The following is an 18,130-nucleotide window of genomic DNA, read 5'->3' on the forward strand; positions in this document are numbered from 1 at the left end:
CAGTTTTGTACGCCCTCAATTTCTATTATATAACTATATGGTATTGAGCTAAAAGACTAGTTACTTATTCATATGACTAGTTATCTATTCAAAGCAACTTACTAGTCAAAAGAGATTTCCATTTGTCAATGCACAACTACTTTAAATGATTGTTAATTTCTACCCATTCAACCTGTTTAGCATTGTTTACTTTATAGAAGTCTAAAAATGTTGAATTAATAAACCACTCTTTTCTTCTACATTGATCTCATATCCAATTTTTAGTAGCTTAAAAACCCAGTCCCCTTCCCTCAGCTCTTTAGAGAAATGCTCCCCCTGTGCCCCCACCACCACCAGAAAGTCTTGGCTATGCAGCCTACCCCCCAGTACTGTCCAATATCTGGAATAATATTGTCAAAGTAATTAGTCCTTGACAACCTCACAAAATACCTGGATTTTGATCTCGGCAAGAAAAGCGTAGCTACACACATTATCCAGCAGAATTGACTTTGTTCAAACAAATCAACAAAATAGAAGCTGGAAATGTAACTTTTCAGAGGTTTATTTACCATAAAGATGGCCGCTAAATAATCCTTCATTTAAAGTATTACAATTACTCATTTGTTAAATCTAATTGAAATTCAGTATACGTTTATATTGCACTGATTACTCACAACGTTTCAGTGTATTTACAAATGCACAGGGTCTAGCAGAGAACACTAGCTCTAATTCAAAACCAGAAAGTGGTTTTTACTAAGGGAATCAATGTGTGGTGAAGAGGTTTTCAACAAGTGGTTTAATCCCAACGAGGTCTGGTTCTTGATAATTTTACCGAGATGAAGTCGAGGTAAATTATCAAGAACCAGGCCTCGGCGAGTTTAAACCACTAGTTGAAAACCGACTCAACACACTTTGATTCGGGTTGTTCTAAAACCCCCTCGACCCACGACTCCCTCGACCCTCGACTTTTGTGCGATCTTTTTTTCTGTACACCGAAATTGCCACAGTTCACAACCTCAATCAATCACACACACAATTTGTATATGCTGACATCGACTACCATGCCTCGCACATCACAACAACACAGCGTACGAGACAAACCATACACACGTGGTATGCACGAAGCAAACTTCGCGTGATTGGCTGCTAAAAGCGGGCCTGTGGCAATTGTGATGTACAGATAAAAAACCGCGGCATTTCCTTGTGTATCTCTTGGCCGATCCGAGATTATTATCCCAACTGGGAACCTGCGTGTACCGCCCGAATACGATTACGGCCAACTCATTACGTGATGATTTCCAGCCGATCGCTCCCGTCCTGTGTACTATTCCTCAATGGTACTACTAGTTGCTCTAAGCGGAGCTCAAGGTTGTAGACCCGACCGACCAAATGGCCACACGGACGTGTATGTGGTCCCCAATGAGTGTGTACATGACGTGCAGAAGTGGAGAGTAAATACTCCCAATTCTGTGTGGCTGATGCAGATAAATATAACCGCAGTCTCAGACTTGAAATCAAGTCTAGTCATGGAAGGAAGTTGCGTCGCGGATCACACACTGTAAATTCTAAATCAGGGACTTAATTCTTACTCGGCCGTAAAGCGACATTTTATGAATTTCGGAATTGGGACATTCTTCGAACACGGGGCGGACGTCGAGGGGTCGTGGGGGTCGAGGGGGTTTTAGAACAACCCCTTTGAATCCCATTCATAAATACCTTTTCGGTCAAATCAAAAGACATCAACACTTTTGGTCAAAAAGTAAAATAAATGAAAAATTATAATTGTTCAATGATTTCTTTCACCACAACACCCCTCCAGCTATGAAATGGTAAGGCCCTCCGCCGACCTCGGGTAAACAACTCCTTATAAGGGAATGCTGTGCGCGTCACGCGTGATGTGGCACAACTGTCCCGGCCGTTACTCTTGACCAATAGTATGAAGAAACAGGTGCAAGCTCGCATGTCACGCCCATGTTTCAACACTTTTTACTGGTTATAAACAAAGGTTTATACACACCCACGTGACGCGCTCTCCACCAATAGGAATAGCGAAACTGTCTGAGGTATTGATGAATAAAGAATGAAGACTGCTGATAAAATGGGTTTATTGGCACAAAGTATATGAAAATGACTGACACAGCAATGCAAATCCATGGTGAACACACATGCTGGATGCAAAATGTTCATGCTAATCTGTGAAATACAATTACGCATCAGCAAAGTTCTATGCAACAGTATTAAGCACACTAAGCAGTGCTATGAAATTAGCCCTAGACTTTAGCACCAGTCTACTCGGAACCTTTTGAAAACTATGGCCTGGGTTGGCTGTGTAGGTTATTTTGAAACCAATTTTCATACTCTTCTTCAAAGAGGTGAGGAGCTTGAAGCCAAGGTTTTGAAAAAAGATCAACCATTAATCATTCACTGTAAATGTGAAAGTAGAACAGTTGTACACAGCAGTTTGGAGCATGTACAACCGTACCTGCAATGACCAATGGTTAACTTGTGGTTGGTCAGTGACATAAATACGGTATGCACACTGAAGTTGTTGTGCGGACCATAAAAATGGCAGTGTATGGCCAGTTCATTTTTGGACAAGCTCATGAAAGTGACACGGAACAAACAAGATATTTGCTCAGGACATGCATATACTTCAATGATCAATTGAGCATTGGTTCACACAAAAGTGCTTACATTGGTTTTGAACAATCATAATGCAAGCTCTAAAGGTAAACAGTATAAATGGTAATAAATTATAAATATTTCTATGGGGACACCAATTCTTAAAGGAAGGTTTATGCGTTTGGTAATCACCCTTAAAATGATTGGCAATCAAACTGACTAAGTTAGAAGTACAGCAGCTATCAATAGTATAGAGCAGCAGCTATCAATAGTATAGAGCAGCAGCTATCAATAGTATAGAGCAGCAGCTATCAATAGTATAGAGCAGCAGCTATCAATAGTATAGAGCAGCAGCTATCAATAGTATAGAGCAGCAGCTATCAATAGTATAGAGCAGCAGCTATCAATAGTATAGAGCAGCAGCTATCAATAGTATAGAGCAGCAGCTATCACTAGTATAGAGCAGCAGCTATCAATAGTATAGAGCAGCAGCTATCAATAGTATAGAGCAGCAGCTATCAATAGTATAGAGCAGCAGCTATCAATAGTATAGAGCATTTTCAGAATCAGTTTACTTGAAGTAATGTGGTTATGATCAAATATAAGTTTTGATCCCCAAAAAAATTTGAATCTGAGAAGAATTACCGACAGGATTGTTTTCCAGATTGTATATTCCAATTCTGGATTGTCCCTTACAGATTTCTTGGCCCTTCCCCCCCCCCCCCCAAGTCAAAAAGTAAATTTCTTTTATGAATTCTTGTAATTGGCAAAATTGTATAACATTTATACAAACGGTGACTGCATGTGAGTGCATAGTTGTAGAATATAATCACAAGGTGAACCCTGGATTGTTCCATTTTCACTGAGTGAGTATATTCTGCGACTAAACGCACAAACAAAAGGCATCTAATATTTGTTTTATTAACTCGCACATATTATTTGAAGAGATTTGAACTTTGTGGTACAAAGACAAGATCTAAGACTAAGTGGTAGAGAGTTCTAGATATACGGTGCAGCTGAAGAAAAAGTCCTGTCACCCCATGAGTGTCGAGACTTGGGTTCATTGAGGAGAGAATCATGGAACTGGATCAAAGATTCCTTGAATGAGAGTAAACTTATTGTTCTGAGATAAAATCGGGAGCATATCATGGATGACACATGACCCGTGTTTCACCAATCAAATTACTAGGTAATACAAGTTGTATTTTTGCAGGGATCCATCAGAAACCGCATGAATTCCAGGACATCTCGGCTGGTAGCCTAATTTTGCTAAGCATGATTAAGTTAACGTGTATAGTAGCTATATATAATGGGCAAGATCATATGAGCAGTAGGTTTAGTGATAATCGACTGGTAGTCTGCGCTTCACTGTTCCCTCACTGAACAGCCACATCTAATATACTAATATCAGACTCAGGCAGAACATGGACCTGTGTAGCTAAACTCCGATAGTAGACTTGGCCGGCAGCAAAGTGAAGAAGTGATGCACAACTTGTCTTATCATTGGTCACGTTATGATGCGCATCCAACGGACTAACACTTGGGACGACTGACGGACTGTCAGTTTCATTCATGCTGGAAGCATCTGGTATACTGCCCCCTCTTGGTGGACTAACGACAACTTGCGTGACAGGCTGGGGTCCTGAATTCAGAAGAAATAAAAAACCAAACCCTGCTGTCAGTCAGTGAATATACAAGAATAACATTTAAAATAAACACATACAACTGTCTTAATACTTTAGTAACCTCATGCTATGAAATTTCCAGAAATTCAACATTTCGGGGCAACCATAGGAAAGACATGTTTAGACTGAGGAAAAATTCTAAATGAACATAATTTACCAGCGAGTACATGCAACTTATTTAATGCATGTGTTACAAGTGAGGCACATACGTATGGGTGGCTTAATTGTGTTATGTGTACAGTCAAATTGCCACAAAAACTCCACTCTCAATGCAAATCCTACATTTATGGGATTCTGGCATCCTAAGAACAAAGCCATTAAGATAAAGTATCTTGCTCAAGAATGCAAGTGCCAGGACAAGGACTCAAACGCACACTCTGCTGATCAGCTCAAGTCCGGTGCCTTAACCGCTTAGCCACAACACGCCATTAGAAACTGACAAGTCTGCTGAGTACCCCCGGACAAAATTATTGACAAAATGGGGACACCGCAAACCAAGGGCTAGATAGCTCAGTTGGTAGAGCACCGGCATGTTATTCTGGAGGTTGTTGGTCCGAGTCCTAATCTAGTAAATTTTTCTTTGTTCGACTGCAAATCATTGTTACCTGTTGTTTCGTCTGATGAGTTGGTGATGTATTTGCTCAACTTGACCTTTGGCACTGGCAGGAAGCCAGCCAACAAGGGCATGACTTCAAGTGAAACATCCACAACCTCTTGACCTGTTGGCATGGTAACGACCCCTGTGCTCCTTCCACATACAGCCCACATATGTTTATCAGCAACCACCTGGTACATGAGTGACAGATCAGTCTGGTCTGTGATTGGTCGATGGTTGTCGAGGATGGATTGGATTTGAAGTTGGAGATTGCAGAGGGTTCCTGCTCGGCAACGCTCCTCACTAGAGGACGGTACAACATTTGAGCTCACTGTGAACTTAGTCTGTAACAAAAAGTTCACATTGTTAGAATTTAACAAAGATGGGTTTATTGTATATGTTAATTTTGAAAGTATGATTGTTGAAGCATCTGGCGCGTCACCGATTGACGGATATGGGCGCTATTATTTGTTTACCCCCACAGAAGGAAAAAGGGAACAGAGGGATGGTAAAGATTTTTTAACTGTCGGGAAGTAATAGATGTTAAGATTGCATCGTGGATAAAGCATATCAATTTTGGTTTTACCCATACACTGATGTGTGTTAAAACTGTATACTCAGTCCTTTCCCGAGTTCTGTGAAAAAAATCTCAGGCGTATTACTTGGATGGGATTCAAACCCATGACCTTTGCAATTCTAGAGCAGTGTCTTAATACCAACTAGACTACTCAATATGCCTGATAGCTACAAAATGTAGCATGGCTAGAGGCAGGAAGTAGTGAAACATGTCTTAAAAAGAACCCAACTTGTATCCTTACCAGATAATCAGTGAGACTGAAGCAATGACTGAGCTGTTGTGGTTCCCCATCCTGGTTCGCCACTGTATCCCCCTCACCGTTTATCACCCCCTCTGTCTCTCCCAGCGCAGTGTACATCAAGTTGAAGCGAAAGACAATTTCATCGGTCTCCCCTTGCTTATTGATTAGGAACCACACATACGACATTGTTTGTCCTGCACACAGTGTCTATAAAACACAACATAGCAACATTTTAGTGTTGTATTGGTTTTAGTACTCATGATAATACTAATAATAAACAAGGCGCACAGTATCTGGAACAGTAGCATTCAAGGCGCCAGATAATAGCTAGCTGACAAATTAAACAGATGAGACTTGAGGTTGTGTTTGAATGTAGATAGATCAGGTTTGTCCCTCAGCTCTTCTGGCAAGAAATTCCAGAGACGCGGTGCGCAGCTGGAAAAGGCACGGTCTCCGTAACTTGCCAGACGAGTTTTGGGAACATAGAGTATGTGTGATGACGATGACGATTTAAGGCCTGGTCTAATGTTACGTAGTTGTAGAAGTCGGTATTGTAGTACTCACACGTGTACAGGTACTCATACTCATTTCCATACCTCAACTCATACTTATACTCATATATAAGTACTTTCTTTCTATTCTCACACACCAAAACTCATACTCAGATACTCGTGTTCATACTCATTCTCCTATTCTAGTCTAATTTTGTTGCGGTTTGCTACTTTTTGTGCTAAAAGGCAATGGACACTATTGGTAATTGTCAAAGACCAGTATTCTCACTTAGTGTATCTCAACATATGCATAAAATAACAAACCTGTGAAAATTTGGACTCAATTGGTCGTCGAAGTTGCGAGAGAATAATGTAAGAAAAAACACCCTTGTCGCACAAGTTGTGTGCTTTCAGAAGCTTGAAGTCGGGGTATCAGCTGAGGTCTCGAATTCAATTCACATATTTTAGTGAGAAATTACTTCTTTCTCAAAAACTACGTTACTTCAGAGGGAGCAGTTTCTCACAATGTTTTATACTATCAACAGCTATCCATTGCTTGTTACAAAGTAAGTTTTTATGCTAACAATTGTTTTGAGTAATTACCAATAGTCTCCAGTGCCTACAAGCAGCTCTATGAAATCGGGCCAAGAATCCTTCAGTTTCCTGGAGAACGGATATTGTTTCCGGTGATACTCACAGAGTTTGCGTTTTTGTTGTTGACGCATGTTAGTTGCACCTGGCCACCTGATGTCACAATCAACTCTGGTGATGTTAATATGAACTGCATGCTACAAATGTTCTCTACAGACAGTTGTATAAGTTTCCTGCATCAGAGGAGAAACAGTTCGTAAGTTACTCCCATAATAGAAGTAAAATTTGCATAGGGGATAGAATATTAATTTTGATTTTACCAATATACACCGACGTATGTTAGCACTGTATACTTTCCATGAAAAAACATGCGCTATTCAAGTGCTCAAAGGTTTTTCATGCTCGCATATCAGTATACTATTGTTGCACGTTGTGACGGGGTCTATGCCGCTTTGTACACTCCAGGGGGAAAATGGAAGCCGAGGCGAAGCCGAGGGTGCCATTTCTCCTCAAGGGTTTACAAAACTCATGGACCCCAATCACAGGGTGCAACAATTGTTTTGTGATACCTTTGTATAATTGTTATTCCTCTTCTCGAAGTTCTGTTGTCATCTTCAAACATTATTACAACGGACTATTCATTGTTTTATGAGCAGACGATCAAGAAACAATTCCTTCGAACCTGTTTCGTACACAGTGCTAGAAATCGACCAACGCTGGGAACGATCAAGGTGATGTACACCCGTGTACATCACTTTTCATGTTACCTGGCCCGTCGAGCCATGTAACATGCGTTTTTGTTGCGCGTCACATGATTGGTTCTCGACCAATCAAACTTCATAGTTTTTTACCGAGGTATAACATTCACTTTTGGGAGCCAATCAGCATTGCTTTTCAGCACATCCCTACCAGGGGTTAATGAAGAAAGGTATCGATACAGTGAGCTGCCCATGGTAGCTATTGGATGTTACTGCTTAATGTCCTGTTCAAAGGACACAGCAATTATTCTTTTAAGAAGTTATGGTGAATTTATTTTGAGGATTGCGTGAGTTTACCTCTGCCCTGCTGTGTGAAGCTGATGTTTGATATGAAATGGTTGCTGGAACGTCAGGGTTGCTATAACAGTCTCTGACCATGGGCACCACACAGTCATCTGTAAGTAAAGAAAATTATTGACTCAAATTGACTGATAATTACTGCCTTTGCCCATGGACCTAGTGAACATAATTGACTGAAATTGACTGGACATTACTGTCTCTGCCCAGGGAAGCCATAAAGTCTGCCTGAGCTCTGTCTAATTGATCATAGTAAGACCAAGCTAGTCGACTACAAATGGATTTTCAACCAGCTTACAGGGCACGGTCGCATTGCTGGTTATTAATAGCCATTTTCAAAGCATGGTGGACCAGTTACTACTGTACATGTATATCAGAAACATACATTGAGCCCCGTTGACATGACATAAATTGAGTCATTCGCACTTCCAACTTCTTTGCGTATGCCCTACGTGTATGTACGTATGTCACTAAACAACCACCAGATAACTTGTATGGTATTTGCACGACTTGACTATAGACTCAAGTTGACTCAAGTTGACCGTCTCTGACCATTTTAGGTGATAATAATAACAATATGCAGTTCCAATAGTGCTTTATCGTGGCCCGCAAGAAGTGTTACTTCTACAATGTCTTTTGGACACTAGATTGGAAAACAACTCTGACACTCAAACTCTGACCCTCTGACCTTCCGCTACCAGCTTTGTAGCAAGAAGTGTTACTTCTAGTGGACTCTACATTGGTAACCAACTCTGAACGTCCAACTCTGACCCTCTGACCTTCTTTGGAGCAAGCTAAGAAGTGTTACTTCTAATGGACCCTAGATTGGTAACAAACTCTGACCTTTCAACTCTGACCCTCTGACCTTCTTTGGAGCAAGCTTAGAAGTGTTACTTCTAATGGACCCTAGATTGGTAACCAACTCTGAACTTCCAGCTCTGACCCTCTGACCTTCTTTGGAGCAAGCTAAGAAGTGTTACTTCTAGTGGACTCTACATTGGAAACCAACTCTGAACTTCCAACTCTGACCCTCTGACCTTCTTTGGAGCAAGCTAAGAAGTGTTACTTCTAATGGACTCTACATTGGAAACCAACTCTGAACTTCCAACTCTGACCCTCTGACCTTCTTTGGAGCAAGCTAAGAAGTGTTACTTCTAGTGGACTCTACATTGGAAACCAACTCTGAACTTCCAACTCTGACCCTCTGACCTTCTTTGGAGCAAGCTAAGAAGTGTTACTTCTAGTGGACCCTAGATTGGTAACCAACTCTGAACTTCCAACTCTGACCCTCTGACCTTCTTTGGAGCAAGCTAAGAAGTGTTGCTTCTAGTGGACTCTACATTGGAAACCAACTCTGAACTTCCAACTCTGACCCTCTGACCTTCTTTGGAGCAAGCTAAGAAGTGTTACTTCTAGTGGACTCTACATTTGAAACCAACTCTGAACTTCCAACTCTGACCCTCTGACCTTCTTTGGAGCAAGCTTAGAAGTGTTACTTCTAGTGGACTCTACATTGGAAACCAACTCTGAACTTCCCAACTCTGACCCTCTGACCTTCTTTGGAGCAAGCTAAGAAGTGTTACTTCTAGTGGACTCTACATTGGAAATTAACTCTGAACTTCCAACTCTGACCCTCTGACTTTCTTTGGAGCAAGCTTAGAAGTGTTACTTCTAGTGGACTCTACATTGGAAACCAACTCTGAACTTCCAACTCTGACCCTCTGACCTTCTTTGGAGCAAGCTAAGAAGTGTTACTTCTAATGGACCCTAGATTGGTAACCAACTCTGAACTTCCAACTCAGACCATCTGACCTTCTTTGGAGCAAGCTAAGAAGTGTTACTTCTAATGGACCCTAGATTGGTAACCAACTCTGAACTTCCAACTCTGACCCTCTGACCTTCTTTGGAGCAAGCTTAGAAGTGTTACTTCTAATGGACCCTAGATTGGTAACCAACTCTGAACTTCCAACTCTGACCCTCTGACCTTCTTTGGAGCAAGCTAAGAAGTGTTACTTCTAATGGACCCTAGATTGGTAACCAACTCTGAACTTCCAACTCTGACCCTCTGACCTTCTTTGGAGCAAGCTAAGAAGTGTTACTTCTAGTGGACCCTAGATTGGTAACCAACTCTGAACTTCCAACTCTGACCCTCTGACCTTCTTTGGAGCAAGCTAAGAAGTGTTGCTTCTAGTGGACTCTACATTGGAAATTAACTCTGAACTTCCAACTCTGACCCTCTGACCTTCTTTGGAGCAAGCTAAGAAGTGTTACTTCTAGTGGACTCTACATTTGAAACCAACTCTGAACTTCCAACTCTGACCCTCTGACCTTCTTTGGAGCAAGCTTAGAAGTGTTACTTCTAGTGGACTCTACATTGGAAACCAACTCTGAACTTCCCAACTCTGACCCTCTGACCTTCTTTGGAGCAAGCTAAGAAGTGTTACTTCTAGTGGACTCTACATTGGAAATTAACTCTGAACTTCCAACTCTGACCCTCTGACTTTCTTTGGAGCAAGCTTAGAAGTGTTACTTCTAGTGGACTCTACATTGGAAACCAACTCTGAACTTCCAACTCTGACCCTCTGACCTTCTTTGGAGCAAGCTTAGAAGTGTTACTTCTAGTGGACTCTACATTGGAAACCAACTCTGAACTTCCCAACTCTGACCCTCTGACCTTCTTTGGAGCAAGCTAAGAAGTGTTACTTCTAGTGGACTCTACATTGGAAATTAACTCTGAACTTCCAACTCTGACCCTCTGACTTTCTTTGGAGCAAGCTTTGAAGTGTTACTTCTAGTGGACTCTACATTGGAAACCAACTCTGAACTTCCAACTCTGACCCTCTGACCTTCTTTGGAGCAAGCTAAGAAGTGTTACTTCTAATGGACCCTAGATTGGTAACCAACTCTGAACTTCCAACTCAGACCCTCTGACCTTCTTTGGAGCAAGCTAAGAAGTGTTACTTCTAATGGACCCTAGATTGGTAACCAACTCTGAACTTCCAACTCTGACCCTCTGACCTTCTTTGGAGCAAGCTTAGAAGTGTTACTTCTAATGGACCCTAGATTGGTAACCAACTCTGAACTTCCAACTCTGACCCTCTGACCTTCTTTGGAGCAAGCTAAGAAGTGTTACTTCTAATGGACCCTAGATTGGTAACCAACTCTGAACTTCCAACTCTGACCCTCTGACCTTCTTTGGAGCAAGCTAAGAAGTGTTACTTCTAATGGACCCTAGATTGGTAACCAACTCTGAACTTCCAACTCTGACCCTCTGACCTTCTTTGGAGCAAGCTAAGAAGTGTTACTTCTAATGGACCCTAGATTGGTAACCAACTCTGACCTTTTGTTCTGTCAGTTCTTCTTCCTCTTCCTGCTCATTGGTCGTCCCGGCATCAAGCAGTGATGTCATCACCCTCAATATAAACTCCTTACTCTGGAATGCAAGGATCTCAGGAAGGGTGACCGTAGCACCACCATCTACATTCACAACGCTGTATCCATCTGCCTCGTCAGAATGTAGGGCATGGAGTCGTCCCAGTGTCTGGATAGATAACGTATCCTGTGAATTGACGGTGAAGTGGCCGGTGAAAATACTCAGGTAGATTTCTTGTGGAATACCTGCTAGGAGGACTGTGCCTGCATGAAAAGGGAATATCATTTTTTGTTGTTTACTCTTCAGTAATAAATGGGCAATTAAAAATGAAAACATATCAATACAAAGACATACAGGTCAAAGATCAGTTTTATCACTTGGTGTATCCTGACACGATTACGCATAAATATGTAAAAGGGTTGGCTCTATTGGTCATTAAAGTTGCACAAAACTAATGGAAAACAAAAACTCCCCTTGTTGCATAGAACTGTTTGCTTTCAGACGCCATAGACCTAGAGCCTTTCCTAGAATCAAAATTTGGGGTTAAAAATAACATCTTACTCTAAATCTTCAATGCTTTAGGTATTGATAGCTTTCCATTGCTCTTTACCAAGAAAGTTTTTACGGTAAATAATTTTCTCAAACATATTTGTATCACTTCCGGGGAAGATCTGTGCGCTATATAAGACTTCAATATGTAAAGACTGGAACACATTGCCACCACACACATCATATCGATGATGGACAATAAGACTTTTAAAGGAGCCGTTATAATCCAACTTAAAAACTACAGCACAACAAAGTGACAGAGTACCGATTAAAACTCAGCAGGTAGATCACATATACTCTCGGAAGTGAAAAAAAAATTCTATTGAGAGCGCCCTTACACGCCGTCAAAAATACGGTGCAAAATTGAAACTGGAAACAGCAGTATCAAACATACCAGTCTTTTTCTTGACCTACATTTGCACACATCTACATTGTCTAAGACTTTGCGGTATTGACTCCAACACCAACTGTAATTAGTCCCAATGTTAAACAAAAAAGGTTTCATGATGGATAATAAAGAATGAAGTACCATTTTTGGGTGTGACAGTGAGCTGTGGATCAGGGCTAGATACTTCTATTGTGACTGGTACCTGCATGGTGGGTAATAAAAACTCCACTTCTCCAAGCTTTATAATTAACTGCCTGCAGGAATACACTCCATTATCAGATGCCTGTCATAAGAACAAATGCATACAAATCAATTGTGTTTTTGGGTTAAATAAAGACAAATTGACTGGAGTGGGACTTGAACGGGCAACCTCCAGCATAATGTGCTGCTGTTTTACTTACATGCGCTTGACCACATTGCAGAGTGGATATGTGCACATTACAAGTCTTTATTATTATTATTATTATTATTATTACTATTGACTAGTTGTACCTCAGTTATCTAGTTAACTCCTTTTTTTGTCTTTGTTCAGTTGTGTCTCTCAGAAGCTGGCACCGTTCAACCTGTAACTTCCATGTAGCCAGGAATCACACTTATTAAAATCATGGAGGTAAAATTAAAAGTCAATTTCCCTTGTGGTTTACTACTTGAAAACCAATAATGCAGCTTATCTTCAAGTACGCGCTAATCCTCCAATCAGATATGCAGAATGGAGTGGTGATAAAAACTTAAATAATTGAACAGCTAATATCACTACCTGCGTCCTGTGTATTCTATGCCACGAGCTAAGTTTGCTTGAAGATAAATAATGTTATCACACTCACGCTCCTGGAAATACGGAAAATATAGCGCGTCTGCGTCCCATATCCAACTGGGCCTTCGGCCTCGTTGGATATGGGATGCAGAAGCGCTACATTGTATATTTTTCCGTATTCCACTCGCGCTTGTGTGATAACTTATAGTTTCAATATTGAGGTCCTCTATTACAGGCATCTCCAAGCAGGGATAGATATACAGAGCTACACGTATGATTGAATTATCTATCTACAACTTTCTTCTTAAAGTGCTTAGAGGCTGGCCTGCAGTAGGTGCTATACAAATACATTATATTATTATTATTATTACATTGTGCCTTGTAAGGGTTCACAAAGTAATGCAGGGCAATCTACAGCAAGCTATATGCCACAAAGACCAGGGATTCATTGCTTAGTAAAATCAGATTACCGGCCAAGACTCCACTCAATTGTTATGCTAAGTAAACAACAGCTAAATACTAGTCATAAGCAATGTATATGGCATGAAATTTTGGCCAGTAACATGTGTAAAATAAGCGAGCTATTTTCGTGCTTAAGCAAATTTTTTGCTTAAGCAGCTCTATGAAATTGGCCCCAGGGCAAACCCCTTCTCTTGGCGACCATGTATTGGGTTCTTCAGTGTGCATTACACAACTCACAGAACGCATATCTTTACATACAATTCAAAGTACAGAGCAGTATTGGTGATCCCATATTCAATCAACACAACATGTTTTAATGTTCTGTGCGGCCCACAGAAACAAGGATTGTAAAGAAACAAATACCCGGGGAGGGGTGTTTTGGTACATACCTTAAACGTAAATGAGAAAGTATTGTTTCCCGGTTTAAGCTCGACGCTTTGTAAATGAAGAGGATGGCTGCACTCTTCTTTCTGTAAGATCTCAAGAGCCTTCCCAAGAGACGATGAACTGTCTTCACGTCTCAAGACAACCTGAGCATTTTTGCAGACAATTGCTGTAGTTTCAATCACACGTTTGTTACTGTTGGCTTGGTAACGGATATCCCCCACTAGCTCCGGAATCATGGTCTGCTGGTTGTTAAGGAAGACAGCTTTTAAGTAGCTGTCTGTCAGCATTCCCCATTGGTCAAACGTTGGTGAGAGACTTTTGAAGCTGCTCTGTGATTGGCTCTTTGGGAGTGCGAGTTGATTTGATTGGTCATCGTTGTCTTGACTCTCACGATTGAAACTCAGCGTGATGTTGTCCAAGGCGATTGTTTGCGGTAGGTTACTGTGAATACACAGAGTGACTTCGGCCTCTTCGTTCTTCCCAAGTTTTCCCTCTTCTGGCTTGATGTCAATATTGATCAAATATGCCACGGAATGTAATGGAAGCAAATCTCCTTTCACTTTATTTGAAGGATGAAAAGAAAACACAAACATAAACTTATAAGTGATTTTAGTTGTCAGCAAAGAACTGTGGTGGTTGGGTTGGCAGAGTGGTATTTTTCCTCTTTTGTAAACAATAGGGACTTGTCTCACACGTAAATTTTAATAGACAGCTTTGAGGCAACTAACTCTCCTACTAATAAGTTCAACAAGAAGTATTTCTGTATCACGTCTTCCATCCGCAAGAAATAGAAACAAGATTGCTACTTGATATTTGAAATAATTAAGTTGTAACCCCTTATGATGATCTCTCTTCTGCCGCTTCCTATGTTGTATCGTAAACTTGGGTGTTAACAATTGAATGGCTTCTTACTGGCAACACAAACAAAGGTATTGACAAATCACGGAGCACGCCAATATAATACTAGCTCTAGTCAAATTTACTTTGTTCAACCCTAATTTGAAGAAAATTTAATAATGAATGTTCTTTCTTCTTTGAGAATGCATGGAACTGGTTGCCTGTGAGAAATGGCCTCGTGTGGCATGGCTTTACAGGGACTGGACACCTTTGGGAATTGTGAAAGACCAGTCTTCTCACTCGGTGTATCTCAACATAATATGCATAAAATATCAAAATTTGAACTTGATTGGTCATCAAAGTTGCGAGATAATAATGGAAGAAAAATCACCTGTGTCACACAAATTGTGTGTTTTCAGATGCTTGATTTTGAGACCTCAAAATCTAATTCTGAGGTCTCAAAATCCAATTCAAACATTTTAGAGGAAAATTACTTTTTTCTCGAAAACTATGTAACATTGGTGGGAGTCGTTTCTCACAATGTTTTATACTATCAACAGCTGTCCATTGATCGTTAACAAGTAAGTTTTTATGCAAACAATTATTTTGAGTAATTACCAATAGTGTCCAGTGCCTTTAAATGGTTTCTACTTGAATTGCTTACATGGTTGGTCATCTGGGCTTGCCTCCTCGACAAGTTCACTGGCAATCTTCAACATCTCCTTGCAGTATTCTACTCGTTCATCTTCAAGTACAGCGCAGTCTCCAGCTAACAGACAACATGTCTTCAGATACGTACAAACACTCAATTAAGGATCACTTTAATTCAGCTTCCTTAGTTTCCAAGATGAGGTATTGAAGAAAACCTTGGTTTGGATCCATTCAATAATTTAAAGAGGATAGTGAAAGAGGATTGAAAGACTGCTGCAGCCAATTTCATGAAACGCTAGGATTAATCCTATCTCGAGTTAGGACGAGTTAACCGTCCTAACTTAGGATGGGTTCAATGCGTCCTTCGCCTTCAGACACAGAACTTACCTCGTCCTAAGTCCTGAGATTAATCCTAAGTTAGGAAGAGTTTGGTGAAATCGACGGCTGGTGGACTACCGGTATGAAGTGGTTACATTCCGCGTAACTTAGCACAATGTGTCAGCTTGCGAGTCACAGTACCTCTCACATGATCACCTCAATCAGGGGCCAGTTTCATACAGCTGCTTAAGCACAAAATTTGCTTTAGCACGAAAAAAGCTTGCTTATTTTATACCATGTTGCTGGCCAATATTCCATGCCACATATGATGCTTGTGGCTGGTATTAAGCTGTTGTTTCCTTAGCATAATAATTGAGTGGAGTCTTGGCCAGTAATAAGGTTTGTTTTTAGCTAAAGCAAATTTTCTGCTTAAGCAGCTCTATGAAATTGGGCCCATTATGTATTTATAAATATTCCTGTAAAAATAAAAGGTCATGAAAATCAACAAATTTCCGTTTTTGCTGAACTCGAAGAATAAGTTAATATTATTTGAAGGAGTTTCAAAGGATATTTGTGTTTGTTGCCGAGTTCTTTCTGGCACTTTGCAATCTCTTTACGAGTGTTTCCAGCGGGTAGATGCCAACCTTCTTTCTCATATATACGAACTGCATCAATAAGGAATGTCTCTGCTTTGGTCAACTCACCCTTCTTCCTGTAAAGATTACCAAATCAATGAAAATCAAATCAGTTTAATCAGTGCATGTCGTGAGTCATGGCTGAGCGAATAAGAGCACTGGATTCAAACTCTGGTGTTTCTGATCAGCAGAGTGTGGGTTCGAATCCCAATTGTGACACCTGTGTCCTTAAAGGTTTCCTGTTATACGAAATAGTGATGCTTTTAAACTAAACCTTGTCATCTTTGTACAATATTTCAATTGGACGTTCCTGAAGACTATAATTTTACAGAAAATAAATCATAAAAAAAAATATTTTTCCAATTGAATTATTGTATAACAATTACAAGGTTTAACTTAAAAGCATCATTACTTTGTGTATCAGCAAACCTTTAAGCAAGACGCTTTGTGAATTGTGTAACACGCATAAAAGAACCCAGTGCACTCTTCAAAATGAGTGAGAGGGGGGATTCGCTCTGATGTTCCTGGCTTGATTGGCAGCATAGTGCTATGTAAAAGGAGTAGGTCTCATAATTCAAACGTAGTCCCCACATAACTTGTAGGAAATAAAGCGCCTTGAGCGTCACTGAGTGACGGATATGTGCGCTATACAATTGTAATCTTTGGATTCAGAGCTCTTTCTACTTCTTGTCGTTTTCTGAGTTCCCTTCTTCATTAGTATTTCTTAGGTTGCTGTTTGCCATTTGCTTTGATGTAACTTATTTAATTTTCTCTGCCTCATTAAAGGCAGTGGACACTATTGGTAATTGTCAAAGACTAGCCTTTACAGTTGTTGTATCTCAACATATGCATAAAATAACAAACCAGTAAAAAATTGAGCTCAATCGGTCATCAAAGTGACATTGAGATGAACAACATTGTTGCAATTGTTAAAAAAAATTCAACACATACTTTTACAGTTTAAATCTTAAAAACTTATTTGGTAAAGTCACTAGGAAAACAATGATAACTACAAAAACCTAGGCTTAATACTTACATGTAGAATGTGGCCAAGTCTTTGCCAATAAGCCGAGCAGATCGCATTCGTTTGATGTGTTTAAAGGTACCCATGGCTAACTCTGATAGCTCCTGTCATGAACAAAAGGAAGCAACGGTACTGGAATGCATGCTCAAAATCTCCCCTTTTCCTGGGATTATTGTGTTATCCCCAATTCAAAACTTTTATTCTTTTCATGGACAAACAAGAATTACAGGCTGACATAATTTGTTACAATTGTAGTCATGTGCTCTGAATTGCCCCTTAGGGTATGCTAAAGCACTATAAGAACCTAGTGTGATTAATTATTATGGAAGGCAAGTTTGAGTTTTCAGAACAGCATGGGCTCTTATCAGTCATGGTCTTCCCTAAAACAAATCCTGGTGCATTTTATGAGTCAGATCGTTTACTAAACCAAATGGTTTAGTCATGGTTTCATTGTGCCAACAATATTCTCAGCAACAAACATTCTGTGGTAAGCAGTGCACTCAAATCAGACCCTGCTCTTCAAAGGGTCTTGGGTGTAACCCAAATCACAATTCTTTAAGATTTTCGGCTGCAACTTAAAAAAACACTTGCACACAGAACAAGTACAAGAGTTTGTACCTGTACCTAATCCCAACCCTAACCCCAACCCCAACCCCAAACCTAACCCCAACACCAGCCCGAACCTAACCCCAACACCAGCCCGAACCCAAACCCCAATCCCAATCCTAAACCTACATGTAACACCAACCCAGACGCTAACCCCAACCCCTAACCATAACAATAAACCCAACCCTTATGATAAACCCTAACCCAACACTACAACAACCCTAATCCTAAACCCGGACCCTTACCCCAACCCCAGCCCAAAATCTAACCCCAACCCCAAATCTAACCCAACCCCAATCCTAATCCCTAC

The 18,130-nt window shown here is 40.5% G+C and overlaps 1 protein-coding gene across 1 annotated transcript in view; it reads right to left on the reverse strand.

The window, feature by feature from the left end:
- Positions 1-1,822: 1,822 nt before the first annotated feature.
- LOC117296599 (trafficking protein particle complex subunit 10-like) overlaps positions 1,823-18,130 on the reverse strand; it is a 31,533-nt gene continuing 15,225 nt past the window's right edge. The window contains exons 10-20 of the mRNA XM_033779618.1: positions 17,227-17,318; positions 16,127-16,267; positions 15,251-15,381; positions 13,752-14,308; positions 12,288-12,429; positions 11,177-11,472; positions 7,837-7,934; positions 6,888-7,014; positions 5,700-5,906; positions 4,892-5,225; positions 1,823-4,243 (exon numbers count right to left, since the gene is read on the reverse strand). Of these exons, the coding sequence (XP_033635509.1) occupies positions 3,978-4,243; positions 4,892-5,225; positions 5,700-5,906; positions 6,888-7,014; positions 7,837-7,934; positions 11,177-11,472; positions 12,288-12,429; positions 13,752-14,308; positions 15,251-15,381; positions 16,127-16,267; positions 17,227-17,318 (2,391 nt within the window). The 3' untranslated portion in view covers positions 1,823-3,977. The remainder of the gene's footprint in view (positions 4,244-4,891; positions 5,226-5,699; positions 5,907-6,887; positions 7,015-7,836; positions 7,935-11,176; positions 11,473-12,287; positions 12,430-13,751; positions 14,309-15,250; positions 15,382-16,126; positions 16,268-17,226; positions 17,319-18,130) is intronic.

The sequence above is a fragment of the Asterias rubens genome, chromosome 11 (genome assembly GCF_902459465.1).
Source record: "Asterias rubens chromosome 11, eAstRub1.3, whole genome shotgun sequence".
In the NCBI taxonomy this organism is placed as follows: Eukaryota; Metazoa; Echinodermata; class Asteroidea; order Forcipulatida; family Asteriidae; genus Asterias; species Asterias rubens.